This window comes from Mustela putorius, unplaced genomic scaffold (genome assembly GCF_011764305.1).
Source record: "Mustela putorius furo isolate JIRA1106 unplaced genomic scaffold, ASM1176430v1.1 tig00000460_pilon_pilon_pilon, whole genome shotgun sequence".
Taxonomy (NCBI): domain Eukaryota; kingdom Metazoa; phylum Chordata; class Mammalia; order Carnivora; family Mustelidae; genus Mustela; species Mustela putorius.
Genome location: NW_025421389.1, coordinates 18,713,557 through 18,731,157, shown reverse-complemented (window position 1 = coordinate 18,731,157; position 17,601 = coordinate 18,713,557). Strand labels below are relative to the sequence as shown.

Sequence of the window (17,601 nt, the reverse complement as noted above, 5' to 3'; positions counted from 1 at the left end):
AGATCCAAAAGATTTAGAAAATGAAACAGACTAGAGTCCCAGCTACCTCAAATGTCTAAGAATCTGGCAGGGTTTGGGTATAGTGGGCATTTCTCTAAAAAGGAAGCTCTCTGTTGGTGATATTAGGAGTCCACAAAGCAAAAAAAGGGCTTTAAAAAACAAACAAACTTGCAAAAATTGGGAAATCCACTGATCTAAGAGACTTTTTGAAACTATTCGTATTTTCCTCTTCAGACTTTTTTTGTCAACCTCCCCCCCGCCCCCCCCCTAGATTCAGCCTATACATTTCTCTTTTGTCCTGATAGAAAACTCTCTTTCTGAGCACTGGGTGTTTCTTCATCGGTCTTCCCTTTTTCATCTGAGCTTCTTAAAGGCTGGTCCATACTCAGTCCTCACTTATATCCTGAATTCCTTATGCTGCGGTTTCTACCCGCCGTCTGCACTGAAAGCGCTTCCCTTAAGAGGAACAAACTCCTACCTGCCCAGGCTTTTAGGGATTTAAAAAGTTCTCATCATTTTTGACCTCTTGATATTCTAGGTAAAGATCAGTGACCTCCATCCTCGTACCGTATTCTCAGAGATCTAGCAAAAGTTTTCTCTAAGAGGAAGTGGAACCTGAGCAAGGTCAGTCGTGAGCCGACCATCGTCCGCCTCCTGTCTCACCTGCTCTCCCGATGTGTATTTCATATTTTAGCGAACTGCATCGTACCTTGTCTCCTGTCTCTTGTGCCTGTTCACATTCTAGTATGTCCTGTGCCTGCAGTGCTCTCCTCCACCGTGTCCACCCATTCTTCATCGTCTTTCAAAATGGATCTGGTTTTACCTTCAGCCTCCTCGATCGTACTTCCAAAAGCGAATCACTTCTTCTGTTTGAATTCACTATTTCTGTGTGCCTTATTTCAGGTATTGTGTTATCCCCGTGTATTTCCTTCTAGACTGTGGATGCCCTGAGGGCAGAGTATGGATTGTATTCATTCTCACTTTCTTTCGTGTGTAGCGCAGTGCTTGGCACAGAGTCAGTGTCTGGTTCGTCTTTGTTTTTGGTTGTTTTAGGTTCATCTTTGTTGAATGACACTAAATGAGATGATTGTGAGGGCACACATTTTATGAATAAATGAATGGGCAGATAGGCTTAATGGGAACCACTTGATAAAGTGTGAAAAAAGAGATAGTAGAGAAAACTATTTCCTTTTGGCCACCCTTTTATTTCTCTTTGCTTCCTCACTCCCTAACTCCTTTTTTTAAATTAATATTCTAAATTTCACATGGTCCAATTTGGAATTTTTTTCACAGACAGTTGATAATAATGAGAAGTAAAAAGTCATGTGGCAAATTATTAGGTCATTTCCAGATATAGCACTTAAAATGTTTCTATTTCAGAGAGATAATATATGAAAGCAGAAGAATGTGTGTGTTTGCAGTGGGTTCAGTGGTTCAAATGGGTGAACTTAATCCTTAAAGCAAATTTCCTTCCCACCCTTAGTCTTCCTTTCCTCTCTCTGGTGTCAACCATAGGTACTAATTTTACTAATTTCTATTTTATCCTATCCATTTATAAGCAGATCAATCTATTTTTTGTAAGCTTTAATAGGTGTAGTTAGGAGTCTATAGGTTGGCATTTTTTTTTTTTTTAAGTTGTGAGTGAGACCAGTAGTCTTCACACTTTATGGTACTCTACCATAAAGTTTTTTGATGAAGTAATAATGATCTTGCATACCAGCATAAAGATCTATCTTGTATACCTTCCAGTGTTAGTGATCAGAAATACTGTTTTCAGTTGTGTTCAGTTTCATACTGATTTTGACCTTGACCCTTTGATTGAGAACATAAAGTACAAATGGAGTTTCAGGTGACTGGATATTCTGTTCTGATACTAATCTACTTGGCGAAAACGTACTGAGCAGCTTATCTGCCGATTTGCACTTCATCCTGACTTTCTCCAGGCACTTTCTCCAAGCACTTTTATAGTTAGGATTTGAGGCACAAAGCAATTGAGATTTTCACAGGCACACTCCAGGACTTGGTAATGGAACCAAGCAACATCACCCAAGATTCCTGGCTCTTGGTTTTCAGAACCAATTCAGAATACTTTTAGAAATGCATTAAAACTCTGCCAACTGTAGAGGTAGTCAGATGTAATGCGACACCTGTTCTTTCCAGAAAGTCATAGATTACCCCCCATCCCCTCCAAAAAACTTTTAAAAGGCTCCAGTTAAAGATCTTTTTCCATCCTGTATTTCCTCATTATTCGGTCTGTTTGGTTTTCAGTTTTCCTTTCCCACCTACTGTTCCTCCCAAAACTGCCCCAACAGATTTTTACATAGATTTATGTTACTGATCCATTTTGCAGTCTTAATGTCCTAATTCAAAACTCATGTATTAATGTGTACACTATCTGCATTCCTGGAAAGCTAGTCCAGTGTACTATCCTGGAAAATGACCAGGGAAGGCGCCTGGCATTTCTTTTAAGTCTTTAGGAAAAAAGGAAGATATAAAGCAAACAAACAAACAAACAAAACAAAACCTAGACTATTTGGAAGAATTGTTAAAAGCATGAGGCCACGAGGAACAACTTCTTAAGTTCCCATGATTGCTGGCTTACTGGCATTTATTTTAATTTGAGTGTGTCTCTGATGTTGCCATTTTTTGGTTTGCGTATATTTAAGGTGTGTATAAGATTTTTGCCCTTGTATTGGTTGCAGTGGTTCTAAAGCCTCCGTTTAAAGATGCTGTTTAAACTGGGGGAGTATTATTCTGACAGTGACAGTTCAGCACCCTTCCCACTCACTTTTTATTCTTTTGAACTGCTAATTGTATAGAAGGTGGCAGTGTAACTTTTTTGACATTTGTTGAACGTATCTACAAATTCTGTTGGCATTCTGCTTGAGACAGGTCCTTGATGGGTACTGTGCTGTCTGTCACTAGTGGCCTTGGTCCTGCTCTGTGTTGTCTGCTCTTGGTGATACGTTTACGTCATAAAAGAACCGTCCACCTGAAGGCTCCCAGAGCCTTCGATGAACACACCGTTCAGTTCTGACACAATCAGTGTTGGCATAGAAGACAGCGGCAGACATTTATCACTCTGTGTTGACAGAAAGAATACAGGTTCTATCTTTAAGCTTACAAATGAGGAGACTGACTGAAGGCAGCCACGAATTTTCAAGATAACCTGTGATATCATTATTATGAAATGCACTTGATGGTCTAAACCTTGGTAAATGAAACTTTCGTTCAGTAGGTGGACATGTGCTTAGTTGTATCTACTGTGTGTTCTAGGCATTTGTGAATTGGTTTCACAGAGGACAGTGGACATGGGCCTGGTGGTAATCCAGGGAATGAAGCAAGTTTAGAGACCACTTTTTCTTTTTTAACGGTTTATTTATTTATGAGGGAGAGGGAGGGAGAGGAGGGGCAGAAGGAGAGGGAGAGAGAGAATCCCAAGCAGACTCCACACCCAGTGTGGAACCCTACGTGGGGCTCCATCTCACGACCCTGAGATCATGACCTGAACCGAAGCCAAGAGTCTGACGTTCAGGCAACCCTAAAACCACTTCTGTATTCATGAGTTGTTTTTTTTTCCCCTCAAATTCTTACTACAAATCCAAGAGAAAAATTTTAGCCCATCCATAGGTATGAAAATTAAAGTAGAGAGGTTACATAACTAGCTTATATTCTACCCAGCTAGTAGATAACAGAGCCTGAGTCTCCTACGTTCGTGTGCTTTCTACCATGCTACAACCTCCTGTAATATATAGTTAGTAACATCTGTATGTTTTAGAGTTTTGCAACAGCCCTGGAATCCCAAACTGCATTTGGATATTTTAAGGCTTTATGGCAACCCTGAAATCCAAGTAGTAGAGATATTTATATCTTACTTTACAGACGAAGACATGGGAGTCCTAGAGAAATAGTGTCTTGCCCAGTGACACTACACTGTAGAGCTGAGTGGCGAATTCTCTGCTCTTTCTACTCAGCACGTGGGGGCTAGTGTCACTTGTCAGCAGACGTTTGTTGAGTTCTGTGCCATGCACTGTGCCAGATGCTGTGAGCCCCTACTGGGGAAATTAAACTACCCACGTCCGCTCCCCTTTGTAATGTGGTCATGGAGCTAGGACAGTCCTATGAGAAAAATGCCCGATGCTCAGTATCATTAAACTGTATAAGCCAAAGTAAACCAGTGTGACACAGTGAAGTAAATGTGTCACTTCCATGGGTAAACAGTACGCAGCATGGTCTGGCTTATATCTAACAGCCTTCTGAGAAGTTTTTAATGCTCATACCCATGGGTTGCTTCTAGGACCATATACCAGTAGTCATTTTCAGCCTTTTCAGTTCCACTTGCTGTTTCTCTTTTAGCTGTGTTCAGCCCTCTTCTGTTTTAAGAGGGAAAATCTGGACAGTTGCCCCCAATTCCCTACTCCTTCCTGTTTCTGCCTTATTTATCAGCCCATTTCATCCTCCCCTGCTTGTCTGCTGCCCTTCTAATAAAAACTTCTCAACGTATTGACTGTATACTCTCCTCTGGTTATTCCTTTTGTTTTCTTTCATGACTCTGCTTCCTCTGCCTGTTCCTTAAACATCAGTGTCCCAGAGAGTTCTGTTGTCCTGCCATTCTTACTGGTAATATTTCCTATATCCTGCTGATGTCTAAATCTTCCCCTCCAGCTCACGTTTCTCACCCTACTGCAGACTGTTCCCTTGGATAGTCCACAAACGCCTTGGGCTGAATGTGTTGTATACAGTGGGATTCATCATTTTCTTCTGTACAACTCAGTCTCTTCATATTTTCTTTTTACTTAATGGTATCATCAGTCACCTAGCCACCTGTACTAGAAATCTGAGGGTCAGTCTTTTCCTTCTCCTCAGCCCCCATAATTCCCAAAAAGCTTGCTTTCTAAATTGACCTTGAATCTGCCACTGCTTTCTCTTTGTACTACCACTGTATCACCTCAGGCCCTCATCATCTCTCTCCTGTTTTGTTTTGGGTTATGTTAGTTTCAGATATATAACAATCCTGTATATCACTCAATACTCACCATGGTTAAGTGTGGTCAGCATGCAGTATTGCACACATACAATGTTATTACCATATTATTACATACATACAACATTATTACCATATTATTACATACATACAACCACATACAATGTTATTACCATATTATTACATACATACAACATACATCTGTTATTGCCATATTATTACATACATACAACATACAACATTATTACCATATTACTGTATTCCCTGTGCTGTACTTTTTATTTATCTCCATGACTCTTTTATAACTGGAAGTCTGTATCTCTTAATCCTTTTTATATATTTCGCCCATCTCCCCACTTGTCTCCCGTCTGTCAACCATGTTTTTCTTTGTATTTAAAAGTCTGGTTTGCATGGCTGCATGGCTCAGTCGGTTAAGCATCTGCCATCGGCTCATGTCGTGATCCCAGGGTCCTGATACTGAATCTCACGTCGGGCTCTCTGCTAAGTGGGAGCCTGCTTCTCCCTCTCCCTACCCCTCCTTGTACTCTCTCTTTCTGTCAAATAAATAAATAAAATCTTAAAAAAAAGATAAAAGTTTGGTTTTGGGGTACCTGGGTGGCTCAGTCTATCAGGCATCCAACTCTTGATTTCTACTCAGGTCATGAGATCAAGCCCCACACTGAGCTCCATGCTCAGTGAGGAGCCTGCTTGAGATTCTCTCCTTCTCCTACCCCTTCTCCCCCTCTCAAATACATAAATAAAGTCTCAGAAAAAAAAGAAGATTTTGTTTTGGTTTTGTTTTTTAAATTCCGTAAAGAAGTAAAATCCCATGGTATTTGTTTTTCTCTTATTTCATTCAGCATAATGCCCTCTAGGTCCATCCGTTTTGTCCCAAATAGCAAGATCTCATTCTTTTTTTTTTATGGCTGAGTAATATTCCTGTGTGTGTGTGTGTGTGTGTGTACACCACATCTTCTGTATCCATTCATCTGTTGAATGAAGCTTGGGTTGCTTCCTTACCTTGACTGTAGTAAATATTGCTGCATTAAACATAGGGGTGTATATACCTTTTCAAATTATTTTCTTTGGGTGATTGTTCACTGGAGAAAATACTGGATTATATGGTTTCTCTATTTTTAATTTTTGGAGGAACCTCAATGTAGTTTTCTACAGTGGCTGTACCAGTTTACATCCCCACCAGCAGTGCATGAGGGATCCAATTACTCCACATCCCCTCCCAACACTTATTTCTTGTCTTTTTGATACTAGCCAATTTGACTGATGTAAGGTGGTGTCTTATTGTGGTTTTGATTTGCATTTCCCTGATGATTAGTGATATTGAACATCTTTTCATGGGCCTGCTAGCCACCTGTAGTCTTCTTTGGAAAAGAGTCTTCAGATCCTCTGCCTATTTTTTAATCAGATCATTTGTTTGTTTGTTTTTAGTGTTGAGTTGTATAAATTCTTTACATATTCCGGACACTAACCCCTTATTGGATATATTACTTGCAAATGTCTTTTCCCATCTAGTTTTTGTTTTCTTGATGGTTTCCTTTGCTGTGCAAAAGCTTTTTATTTTGATGGAGTCCCAATAGTTTATTTTTGCTTTATTTTCCTTGCCTGAGGTCTCCTATGTTTCTGTAGTGTCCTTCTAGCTCTTCGCGCTACCTTCAATCTGTATTCCTTCATATTCATCAGCCATTTGATTGTCAGAATGGGTTTTCCAAAAACTTTGGTGGTTATATTCCCTTCCTTAATACCTGTTAATTTCTTCTTGTTTTCTACAGAATAAAGTTCAGCTTCTTTTAAAAAAATTTTTTTTATTGTGTTATGTTAGTCACCATACTGTACATCATTAGTTTTTGATGGAGTGTTCCATGATTCATTGTTTGCCTATGGATGGGACTGGAGGAGGTTATGCTCCATGAAATAAGTCAAGCAGAGAAAGTCAGTTATCATTTGGTTTCACTTATTTGTGGAACATAAGGAATAGCACGAAAGTTCAGCTTCTTAATATAGCACACATGACCTGCTGTGAGGTTCCTGTTTAGTTACTCCTGATGCTGTTTTCTGTTAGACCATGTACATTCACATTGTTAAACACCTTTTTTCATGATATCCTTTCTTAGAGTACTCTTTATTCTCCTGGTTTTTCTGATTGTTTTAGTAAAAAGCTTGTCATTTGATAGTTGGAACTATAGTAGTCAATTGCCTATATTTTGATTCATACTTAATATAGATCATAGGCCAGCCCCTCAAGAAAAGGGGTTAGCAGACTGTCAGAAATTAGCATGTTTTAATTACCTGCTTTAACCTATGTGTGCATACTGAGAGGATGCTGGAGTTACTGTATGCTTGGACCTGTAGTTAGATGGTGAAGAGTCTACCCAAACTCAAAACCAAAAGAAAGGACATTCTGTATTAGTCAGGATTGGGTCCATTCATAAGTAACTGAAAAATGGAACAGCGGTGTAAATAAAACAGAGGGCTATATATCTTCCACTAAATTTCCAGAGATACACAACCACTATGGCAGCTCAGTTCCATGAAGTCCTTAGGACTTAAGTTCCTGTCAGCTCTTTGTTCCACCATCCTTAGAGTATGTTCCGTGGGCCCATAGTGCAAAGTGGTATTTGTTTCCTAGACAACAGAATTGACCTAGAGACAAAGAAGGAGGCAAAGGGTACGTTCTGGCTATCTTTTAAGGAGGATTCCCAGAAGCTGCCATAGACTGTTTCTATCTCATCAACTAGAACTTAGTCATATACTCATCCCTAAGTACTATGTGCACAGTGAAAAATTCTTTCACTAAGGTACCTGGGTGGCTCAGTCGATTATGTGTCTGACTCTTGATCTCAGCTCAGATCTTGATCTCAGGGTTGTGAGTTCAAGCCCTGCAATGGGCTCTATGCTGGGTGCGGCGCCTACTTGAAAAACAAATTCTTTTACTACGGAAGAAGGGGAGAATAGATTTTGAGGAATAAATATCAAAGGATTCATACAGATTCTTTAGTCTGATGTTGAGTCTCTACCTTTCTTTTTCCTCTTAACACATAAACCCTAGGTACCAGTGAAAAGTCTTCCTGTTACCCTTGACTGGAAATGATTTTCTCCTCATCTACATCTTGTGGCACTGTTAATCTGTACTGCAGTTATCATATGCTAGACTGCATTGCTGTCATTTGTCTGCATATATAGCTCCCCTAAATTGTAAGGTCTTAGCACAGTGTAAATTCCTGAGGACAGTGACCATGTCTCATATGCCTGCAGTGCCTGGGCTAGTGCCTTATAAATAATTGGTTTGCACTAAAAATTTCATATATGGCAAATAAATAACTTTGACAATCTCTTGGTTTCTTGTAGAATTTTAGGAAAGGAAGATGGATCAACCTAGTGGAAGGAGTTTTATGCAAGTATTATGTGAAAAATATAGTCCTGAAAATTTCCCTTACCGTCGTGGTCCTGGTATGGGAGTCCATGTCCCAGCCACACCTCAGGGCTCTCCTATGAAAGGTAAGAAAGACGTGACCTCAAACATTTATGTACTGGGAGCTTAGTACTTAGGACTTCAAACCAGAATATTGTCTTGTTTCCAGATGATTTTCTTTATTTCGGAGTTAGAATTGCATAGCCTTTCTCCCTTGATATGACTTCAGTTTTTTAAAAAACTCAAAGCGATTTCTTTTCCTCCTGATTGGCCATAAGGCATCTTAGTTGCACTTTTATGGCATGAACAATATTGAATGGTAATGTTTCAAACAGGTGTTCTGTCAAGGAACTTGGAGGATACAAGACAGGACAAGACTGGCCTGTGTCCTCAGTGACCTTAAAGCCTAGCTGGATTACAAGATATTCACATTTACAAACATATAAGGCAGTTTATGTTGACCCAAATAATTGGCACAGTGACTGGGGAAAAAATTTAGGGTAGAGTTAATTAGTATGATCAAGAAAAGATTCAACACTATGAGACTTGAACTAACCCTAATATAGAACTTGGTTAAAGGGGAGATCAAAACATTCTAGGAGAAGGGCTATGTTGTGAGAGAAATCTACAACATTGAGAAATATGTAAGGTGTGTCTGTCACTTACATCTTAACCTCATTTGTATTTCGTAGTTTCTGGAAGTAGTTCTTTGTGAGTGTGGGAGATCAGGATGAAACAGTGTTTTCGTTCTTATGTTCTGAGGAACATAATTCAACTGGTCTTATCACTCCATATGAACTGGAGTGGCAGTAAGAGGTAGATTTCTTACTTGGTCATTTTTTTTCAGGATCCATTCCCATTCTGAGAAATTTGATACTGAAAAGTACTGAGTTAAAAAAATTACATAATTTGAGGCCTCCGTGAATAAAATATTCCTTTTGTGAGCCCTTGTTTTAAATACCGTATAGGGAAAAAGTGGTTGAATTCTCATGTCTGTCCTTTTTACAAGGGCAAGTGTGGTTTTATTGACTCATGTATTTTTGAACCAGGAAGTAGTTTGACTACCCCAGTTTCACCAAATTCATTAAATAGTTTAAGATTCTGCAACAGTTTCTCTCACTGTAATTATGTATTTTTAAAAGTCTGATTTTCATAAGGGACACATTCTTTGTGGATGTGAAATGGAAATGATTGATGGACAAGAAAGAGAACACAGATTTTTAAATGGATCCACTTAAGCAAGGAAGATTTCTTTAATGATACCAATTTGAAGAACAGAAGTGGTTTCATAGTGGACCATCTAATGGTTTGAGATAATTTTCAAGGGCAGCAGTAGGCAGAAATACATATCAGACCAAAAAAAAAAAAAGTTATCCAAAATGATACTTTTGAACTAAATTTTAAAAAGGGAAGAATTGAGGCCAATTAGAAGACAGTGGGAGTCCAGATAAATCACATGTTCTCGGGTTCAGATGATGAGATGACAGGAAGGATGGTAGTTGTACTGTTGGTAGTTGAGATCAACCATCCTGCCAGGGGTAAAGCCTACAAGATGTTTTTGGTGGTACTGGTCCAGTACTTTTAATCTCCTCCTGGGCCATATTTGGAATTCAATACCCTTGGACCCCATCACATTCTGGGTTTTTTTCCAGGTCCTCATGTCATTTCACACTATTTGATTTTGATTCCTGGGGGCTGAATGTATGCAGACAAGAATTAGACTGATTTAAAAAGTGTTGTGTTATTCAGATCGCCTCAACCTCCCAAGTGTGCTGGTGTTGAACAGCTGTGGAATAACATGTGCAGGAGACGAAAAAGAAATTGCTGCCTTCTGTGCTCATGTGTCAGAACTAGATCTTTCTGACAACAAACTTGAAGACTGGCATGAGGTAAAGTTTTTATATTGCTGCATTTTGGTACTTCTGCTGAATTTTGGTTCTCACTTGAGATTCTTGTCTGTGTCTGAAGATAAATAACTGACTGCTTCTATGGTGATTTTTAATGGTGTGTCTGAAGATAAATAACTGACTGCTTCTATAGCTGTTCTATGGTGATTTTTCAGTGAAGGTTGTTACTGCTAATTTGTTTTTCATTAATATGAAAAGCACTGGGGAGCTTTCTTCTGGGCATCAAGAGGTTAATAAGACCACAGTGGTTTAGACTGCTAACAATGCATTGGGTTTTTTACTGTTTCACTAGTTTATACATCCTGTGTTCATTCTGTACCACTACATCAATATTTAGTGCTCTAAATTGCCACAAAAATTACTTGAGCTTGAAACTCAGATTACAAAAATATTTGTTTTTGGTACTGAAATTAACTCCAAATATCTTAGAACTTTTCCTTATTTTATTAAGTCTCTTAGGTGTTTTGAAATAACTGATGTCTTTTGCCCTCAGAGTAAGTCACACCAAGTACACAAATAAAAGCATTACAACTTTCTTTCTTATTATATATAATATTGCCTACCTGATGATGACATTACCTTGTGGAAACTATGCTCAAGAATCAGGGAAAATAGTTCTTTCTCCTTGATTCATTCTCCTGCCTTAATTTAGGATCTTCTCTCTTGAGAAAGCTTCCTAGTAGATTTTCCTACCTCTGGTTTTATTCTGCTTCCCATAAGCTTCTATAGTGTGACCAGATTCCTTTTAATCAATGAAATCAGATTATGACACTCTTACTTAAAGTCCTGTAGTTGCTTTTCATTGCCTGGAAACTAAGGCCTGAACTCTCTAAATGTAGCCTTCCACCATATGGCCCTTGGCTACTTTCAGAGTTTATCTTCATCGCTAGCCATATGCTTTTTCCTGCACCTCATGATAAACTCTTGACATGAAAAGCTTCCTTGCTTTTATTCATTCTGAATCTACTGCTCTTTTTTCTTGTCTACCCGACCTCTTCCTCTGTATCTTTCAAGACTTGGCCCAAGTCACTATTCCTTTACGAAATGTTCCCTGGCTCTTGCTCAGGCCGAGACAAACTATCCCAGTATCTATATCACAATGCTTTGATAAATGCAATCACTTATCACAATGTAGTCCAATCTCTTGCTTGCTTGACAGTTTTCCTACTAGACTGTGAGCTTATTCAAAGTAGAGATTTTTGTCTTTATTACCATCAGCACCCAGAGTGTCATACTAGGTACTCAAATGTTTGTTGATTGCATTAGTGAATAAATTACTGTATTTTAGGGATTGATCAAGACCACTTGCTCCAACTTTTCCTATGATCTTAAGAAACTCACTTAATCCTTTAGTGCTTAAGTGCTCATCCCTAAGACAGGGCTGCAGATAAAATTAATCACTGAGGTGCTTTGTAGGTATTAAATGCTATACAAATTCTAAGACAGCTTTTTTGAGAAAAATCTGTGTGTAACCCAGTTTTCTTCAGCTTTTCTTACATTTATCTCTTTCATAGTCTAGTTTAATCTGATAATTGTGCTTCTGGTTATATGTCCTATTTTTATTGAGCTCTTTACCAAATCCTTTGAGATGCGTGTTGTTTGATTGTTAAAGGACTTGTTAATATATGCAGATTTACTGGGCTGTTCCAAGAAATAATCTCTGTTTGTACATATGTTTATTAATTCATTTATCTGAACAACTAGTATAATTTAGTGTTCCACAAATTAACATTCTGTGCCTTCTTGTTCCTTTGAGATGCTTAAGTGACATGTGTGCTCTGTCCACACTGCACGGACGCCCCATGCACTGCCTTGTTCATCCTCCTCCTCCCTGATTCCCCCCATAGCCTGCTGCTGAACATCTGGTGAGGGTTTTTAACCTGCACGAGTGACAAGTCAGACCACATTTTCCTCTGAATCTTTTCACCTCCGGTGTTTGCAGGCCAATTCCCTTAAACGTGCTTCTTTGGGCGTGTCAGATTTCAGAGAGGCTTTGTGCTTTGCACTCTGACCACGAGCATAAGGTAGGCGTTTGCCCACTGCCCACAGTTTGATAGCAATACAGCTGTGGCCTCAGAAGAGCCAAGCTCTGTCAGTGTGGGCAGAACACAAAGTTCACATGAGGGATTTCAGCCTTTTCTCTGCTTGGTGTAGACTAAGGTTACACTACGTATTTTCCAGGCCACATGGACATTAATGGACAGAGGGTCCTATGTTCCGTTGAGATCAGTTTGTATCTTCTTATAAGTGCTCTTAGTCTATTTCCAGGCAGTTTTCAAATAAGTCTTCACTGCCGCTACCCTTCAGGCTTCCGTCTTCCAATTTATTTTTGTTTTCATCATTCCTTTATTTTTTGTCCTTTGCTTTAACTGTAGTTGATCCCAATCTTCTAGAATATCTATCAGAGCACAGAGAGGTGGGAGAAGTGCTGACAGCAGGAGCATATTGATTTTTAGGATTGATGAAACTCTTTGCCAGGCTACCAATGCCTCATCGGTCACAATTATAAGACATTACATTTCGGCACCATTGCAATCCGTATACCAAAAAGATAATTGGTCCCTGGCCATTAAGTAAGTTTAGTTTGCCTATATTTGAGATAGTAATATGGGACAAAATAACATAGTTTGTTCTTTTAGTGTTTTGAATGGTCACTAATGTTATAAGTACTTCTTTTGTGGTTTAAACTACTCACTGCTGGATGTCTAGAGATAAAGATAAATACGTATGAGAGCTGTAATACTGTAGGGGAAGGCGAAGCTTTGTCTCCATCCTTCTAAAATTGGGCATCCACGTGTGAAAACAGATGCATTTTTAGCTTTTGACTTGAAGTTTAGCTAAGTACATTTTCGTCTCACCTTTCCCAAGGCATCTCCTTTTTCCTCCCTTCCTTATCGAAACCATTTTATAAAAGAAATTAAACCAAGTAGTTGAGAGCAGGGAGGAATCAGCCCCTCAGGTGAGGCAGAGAATAGCTTGGGTATAAGTTACAGATTGTTATCTTCCAATCCTTTCCCCATTTTTCTTAAAACTTTAGTTTCTTCATTTTTGGAAGCCAGAGTAGAGGGTCCTCTACTCTGAATTTGAAGAACAGAAGTGGTTGAGATAATTTTAGAGAATTGTAGAGACCTAGAAGGTCATGTAAGTTCACATCTGTGTTTCTGCACACAAACATCACAGGTTTGAACTGCACAGGTTTGTTTGCATGCAGACTTCTCACAGGACAGTGCTATAAATAAAATTCTTCTTCCTTATGGTGTTCTTAATAGTATTTTCTCTGGGTGGGTGAGGATAGGCTAAATGGGTGTGGGAATTTAGGAGGGCACTTGCGATGAGCATTGGGCATTGTATGTAAGTGATGAATCACTGGATTCTACTCCTGAAACCAATATTACACTATATATTAGCAAACTAGAATTTAAATTAAAACTTGAAACATAAAAAAAAGGAAAAAGGTTAAGTAAAACAGAGGATCTTTTTTTTTTTTTTTTAAGATGGAGAAAGAGAAAGAGGGTGGGGAGGGACAGAGGGAGAGACAGAGAATCCCAAGCAGGCTCTAGACCCAGCACAGAGCCCAACACAGAGCTCAGTCCCGTGATCCTGAGATCATGACTTGAGCCAACATCAAGGGTCAGACGCTTAATTGACTCAGCCACCCAGGTGCCCCAAAAGAGTCTCTTTTATGTAAAATTCTAAAAAATCTAGAGATGTAAGTGTATATGGTGGAATATGCATACATTTTTTTTTTCTGGGACGAATCACAAGAAAAATTTCAATTCTGTTCAAATTTTAAAACTGTGAACATTTTGTTATTGTTTTGACGTCAGTGAGGATAGTGGGCTGTTGAATTTAGGGTGTTTTTTCATTTTCTTTATATTTCTCTATATGAAAACAAAATAAAACACGTTACTAAAACAAAAAAAAATTTTTTTCTGTAGCTCTCACTTTATTGTAAGAATACAGTCTATAACATCCAACATACAAAATATGTTTATCAACTGTTTACATTTTCTGTAAGGCTTCCTATCCACAGTAGGCTGTTAGTAGTTAAGTTTTGGAGGAGTCAAAATTTACATGAAGATTTTCAACTTTGTGGAATGTTGGTGCCCTCCTAACCTCTGCATTGTTCAAGGGTCAACTGTATCACTGTAACTTAAAGTCTTTTCTTTTTGATTTTTAGAATTTAAAAAAGGTAAGTTGGTGTACTGCCCTAGAAACTTATTGAATGTTTGCCAGTCTTTGCTGTTAGGACATTTTTTAAGTAAATTTACCTGTGAAATTAATATACTTTCTAAAATCTTATCATTAATGTAAGGTTACTCCCAAATCCTTTTTAACTTTAGCCTTTTAAATAATGTATTTATGAATTTCTAACATACATTATTTTTTCCTGTTTGAATTATTAGACTATAGTCCAGTTATAATTTTTTAGAATATTCCAAAGCTAATGAGTCATTATTCTAAATCTTTATTATCATGGGACAGCAGTGTAGATGCAGAATATGAAGAAGATTATATCTCATAATTTCTGGCAGAATTCCTTCAAAAACCTTTAAATTATCCATTTGGAGGTATTTTTTCTTTTCATTATAAAAATAAAATATGAGGAATGATGGTTAGTAAGAGGTTTATGTTTTATTTTTATTTAATGGGGGTTATATGATAATTGTTATTCTTCTTTTTTTTAAAGATTTTATTTATTTATTTGACAGACAGAGATCACAAGGAGGCAGAGAGGCAGGCAGAGAGAGAGGGGGAAGCAGGCTCCCTGCTGGGCAGAGAGCCCGATGTGGGGCTCGATCCCAGGACCCTGGGATCATGGCCCGAGCTGAAGGCAGAGGCTTTAACCCACTGTGCCACCCAGGTGCCCCGATAATTGTTATTCTTGTATACTTAGAGTGAAATTCCTCTTCATCTTCTTTTGCCCTTGAAGCCAGGCGGGCCATCATCCCCTGTATAGGACCCCTTTCAAGCATATTCAGGCGATAGAGTGCAGGACCCATCCCATGTGTGGACTGTTTCACTGTGTCGTAGCCACAGACTAAATTCCAAACACTGGCCGTACATCACACAAATGCTTAGCACCATTTGATCACAGAAGGGATCAGGCAAGAGAACGTGCACAGACTGGCATAAATTACTTACATTAAAACTGAAGCCGGGCGCCTGGGTGGCTCAGTGGTTTAAGCCGCTGCCTTCGGCTCAGGTCATGATCTCAGGGTCCTGGGATCGAGTCCCACATCGGGCTCTCTGCTCAGCAGGGAGCCTGCTTCCCTCTCTCTCTGCCTGCCTCTCCATCTACTTGTGATTTCTCTCTGTCAAATAAATAAATAAAATCTTTAAAAAAAAAAAATAAAAATAAAAATAAAACTGAAGCCTACTGTGTTTTTCTGTAAAAAATAGCTCATTTCTTCATTTGCAAAATGAAGATAAAAATGGTCCCATTTCACAAGGCTAGCGTGTGGCATTGCTGACCGAGTGTGAGGACCATGCCCTCTGACCGACTTCTCTGAATCTTCTTGGAATTAGTCCACTTTGCAATGATGGTAGAGCTCCTGGCCTGAGTAGCTGACACAGAGCTGAGGTGAAGTGCACATCACTTTTTCATTCTACCTGTAGTTTTCAATGCTGGCTGCCTTTTGGGCATAGGCATAACCTATGGAGCTCGGACAAGAAACGGTCTAGGTCCCAACCAGGAAGCTTAGCTCACCTTTGAAACTCCTGATTTAGTAGTTTATGGTAGAGCCTGGGAATTTGTGCATTTTTCACATTGTACCAGTGATTTGGTTTGACTTGATTTTTTTTACAGATTATATTTACGTGAGAGAGAGAGCACAAGTGGGCGTGGGAGGAGAGGCAGAGGGAGAAGCGGGCTCTCTGCCGATCAGGGAGCCGGATGCAGGGCTTGATCCCAGATCCCCAAGATCCTGACCTGAGACGAAGGCAGCCACTCAGCCTGCTGAGCCACCCAGGCGTCCCATACCAATGATTTTAAATAGGACATATTTAAATAAAAGTAAATACAATATAACATATAGCCGGGGTTGACATGTTGGTTCATACAATAGTTATGTCAGTAATAATTACATTTACTGAATGATTTTGTGCCATTAATTTACTCAGCAAACATTAAGCACCCCTATGCTGTAGTGAACTAGGTAAGTACTCTCCCTGCTTTCATGGAGTTTACATCCTGTGGGGGAATAGGTAAGAAAGTAAGTCTCTAGAACATATGCCAATCATCATGTTAAGTGCTTTACACATGTATCTCATTTAATCTGATCCATAGTCCTGAGAAACAGGTGGATCCTGTTTTCTCTGTGTTACAGATGAGGACACTGAGACCTGGGAAGGTGAAATAACCCATCAGACCACACAGCTGGGAAGTGTTGGAACCTGGTTTGAACCTAGGTTTTTGACTGTGAAACAAATCCTAACTATTCTGTTGTACTTCTTTTCTCATAAAGTTGAGTTACCACATTGATGCTTTACCCATTTACTGGGCTTCTCATATTTACTTCATACTTGTTTAAGTTAGTTCTTAATTTTTTTTTTCCGGAGTATATTTATAATTTACTAGTGGTAGTATGCTGGAAGAATAATGGCTCAGGTTTTTAAATCCCAGATTTGGCTTTTGTGACGCTGAGGCCTTAGTCAAATTATTTAACATTTCCAAGCCTCAGTTTCTTCATTTTTTAATGGGAAAATAGTTACCTTGCAAGTTGCTTTGAGAATTAAATGAAATAAGCTATATCAAAGAGACTGGTACTATGCTGAGCAAATAGGTCAGTAACGCTAATTTCATTTTTTAGAAAAAAAATCTTCTTGCCTACCAAGTTACTAGGTAAATTGTTAAATTGATTATCATGTTTTCTCTTTTCTTATGTAGTCGTGGACACTTTTTGGTTTTTGACTATATATATTTTGGACTTTGGTCATCTTTAAACCAAGTTGAAACTGTTCCCAAGTGATTATAACTATGTAGTCAATTTTGAACACTTGAGCTGTTACTGTGTGTTCTTCAATAAACCTTATATTAGGCTTAACATACTGAGGACAAAAGGGAGGAGAAATTCAGAGAGAATTACATGACCCAGTCTCAGCTCTTTAGAAACTTGCAGCCTAAAATGTCCTCTAAACTGTCTTTTCTCCACTTATCAAAGAGAATGTCATATAGAACAGAACCAAAAACTTTGCCCAAGGCAACATGGAAGGGCTCTCTTTTGTACCATTAATTTTCAATTATGTCACTATTTCATGGGAAGATTAAATTATTTGCTGAG

General features: G+C 38.8%; 1 protein-coding gene across 7 annotated transcripts in view; it reads left to right on the top strand.

The window, feature by feature from the left end:
* TBCEL (tubulin folding cofactor E like) overlaps window positions 1-17,601 on the top strand; it is a 73,776-nt gene that overhangs the window by 15,005 nt on the left and 41,170 nt on the right. For 6 of the 7 annotated variants that reach the window (XM_013054971.2, XM_004750079.3, XM_004750074.3 and 3 more), the window contains 2 exons: window positions 8,348-8,497; window positions 10,161-10,300. In XM_013054971.2, the coding sequence (XP_012910425.1) occupies window positions 8,365-8,497; window positions 10,161-10,300 (273 nt within the window). In that variant the 5' untranslated portion in view covers window positions 8,348-8,364. Of the gene's footprint in view, window positions 1-520; window positions 625-8,347; window positions 8,498-10,160; window positions 10,301-17,601 lie in introns of those variants that run through there. The other variant, XM_013054970.2, reaches the window with a different exon arrangement.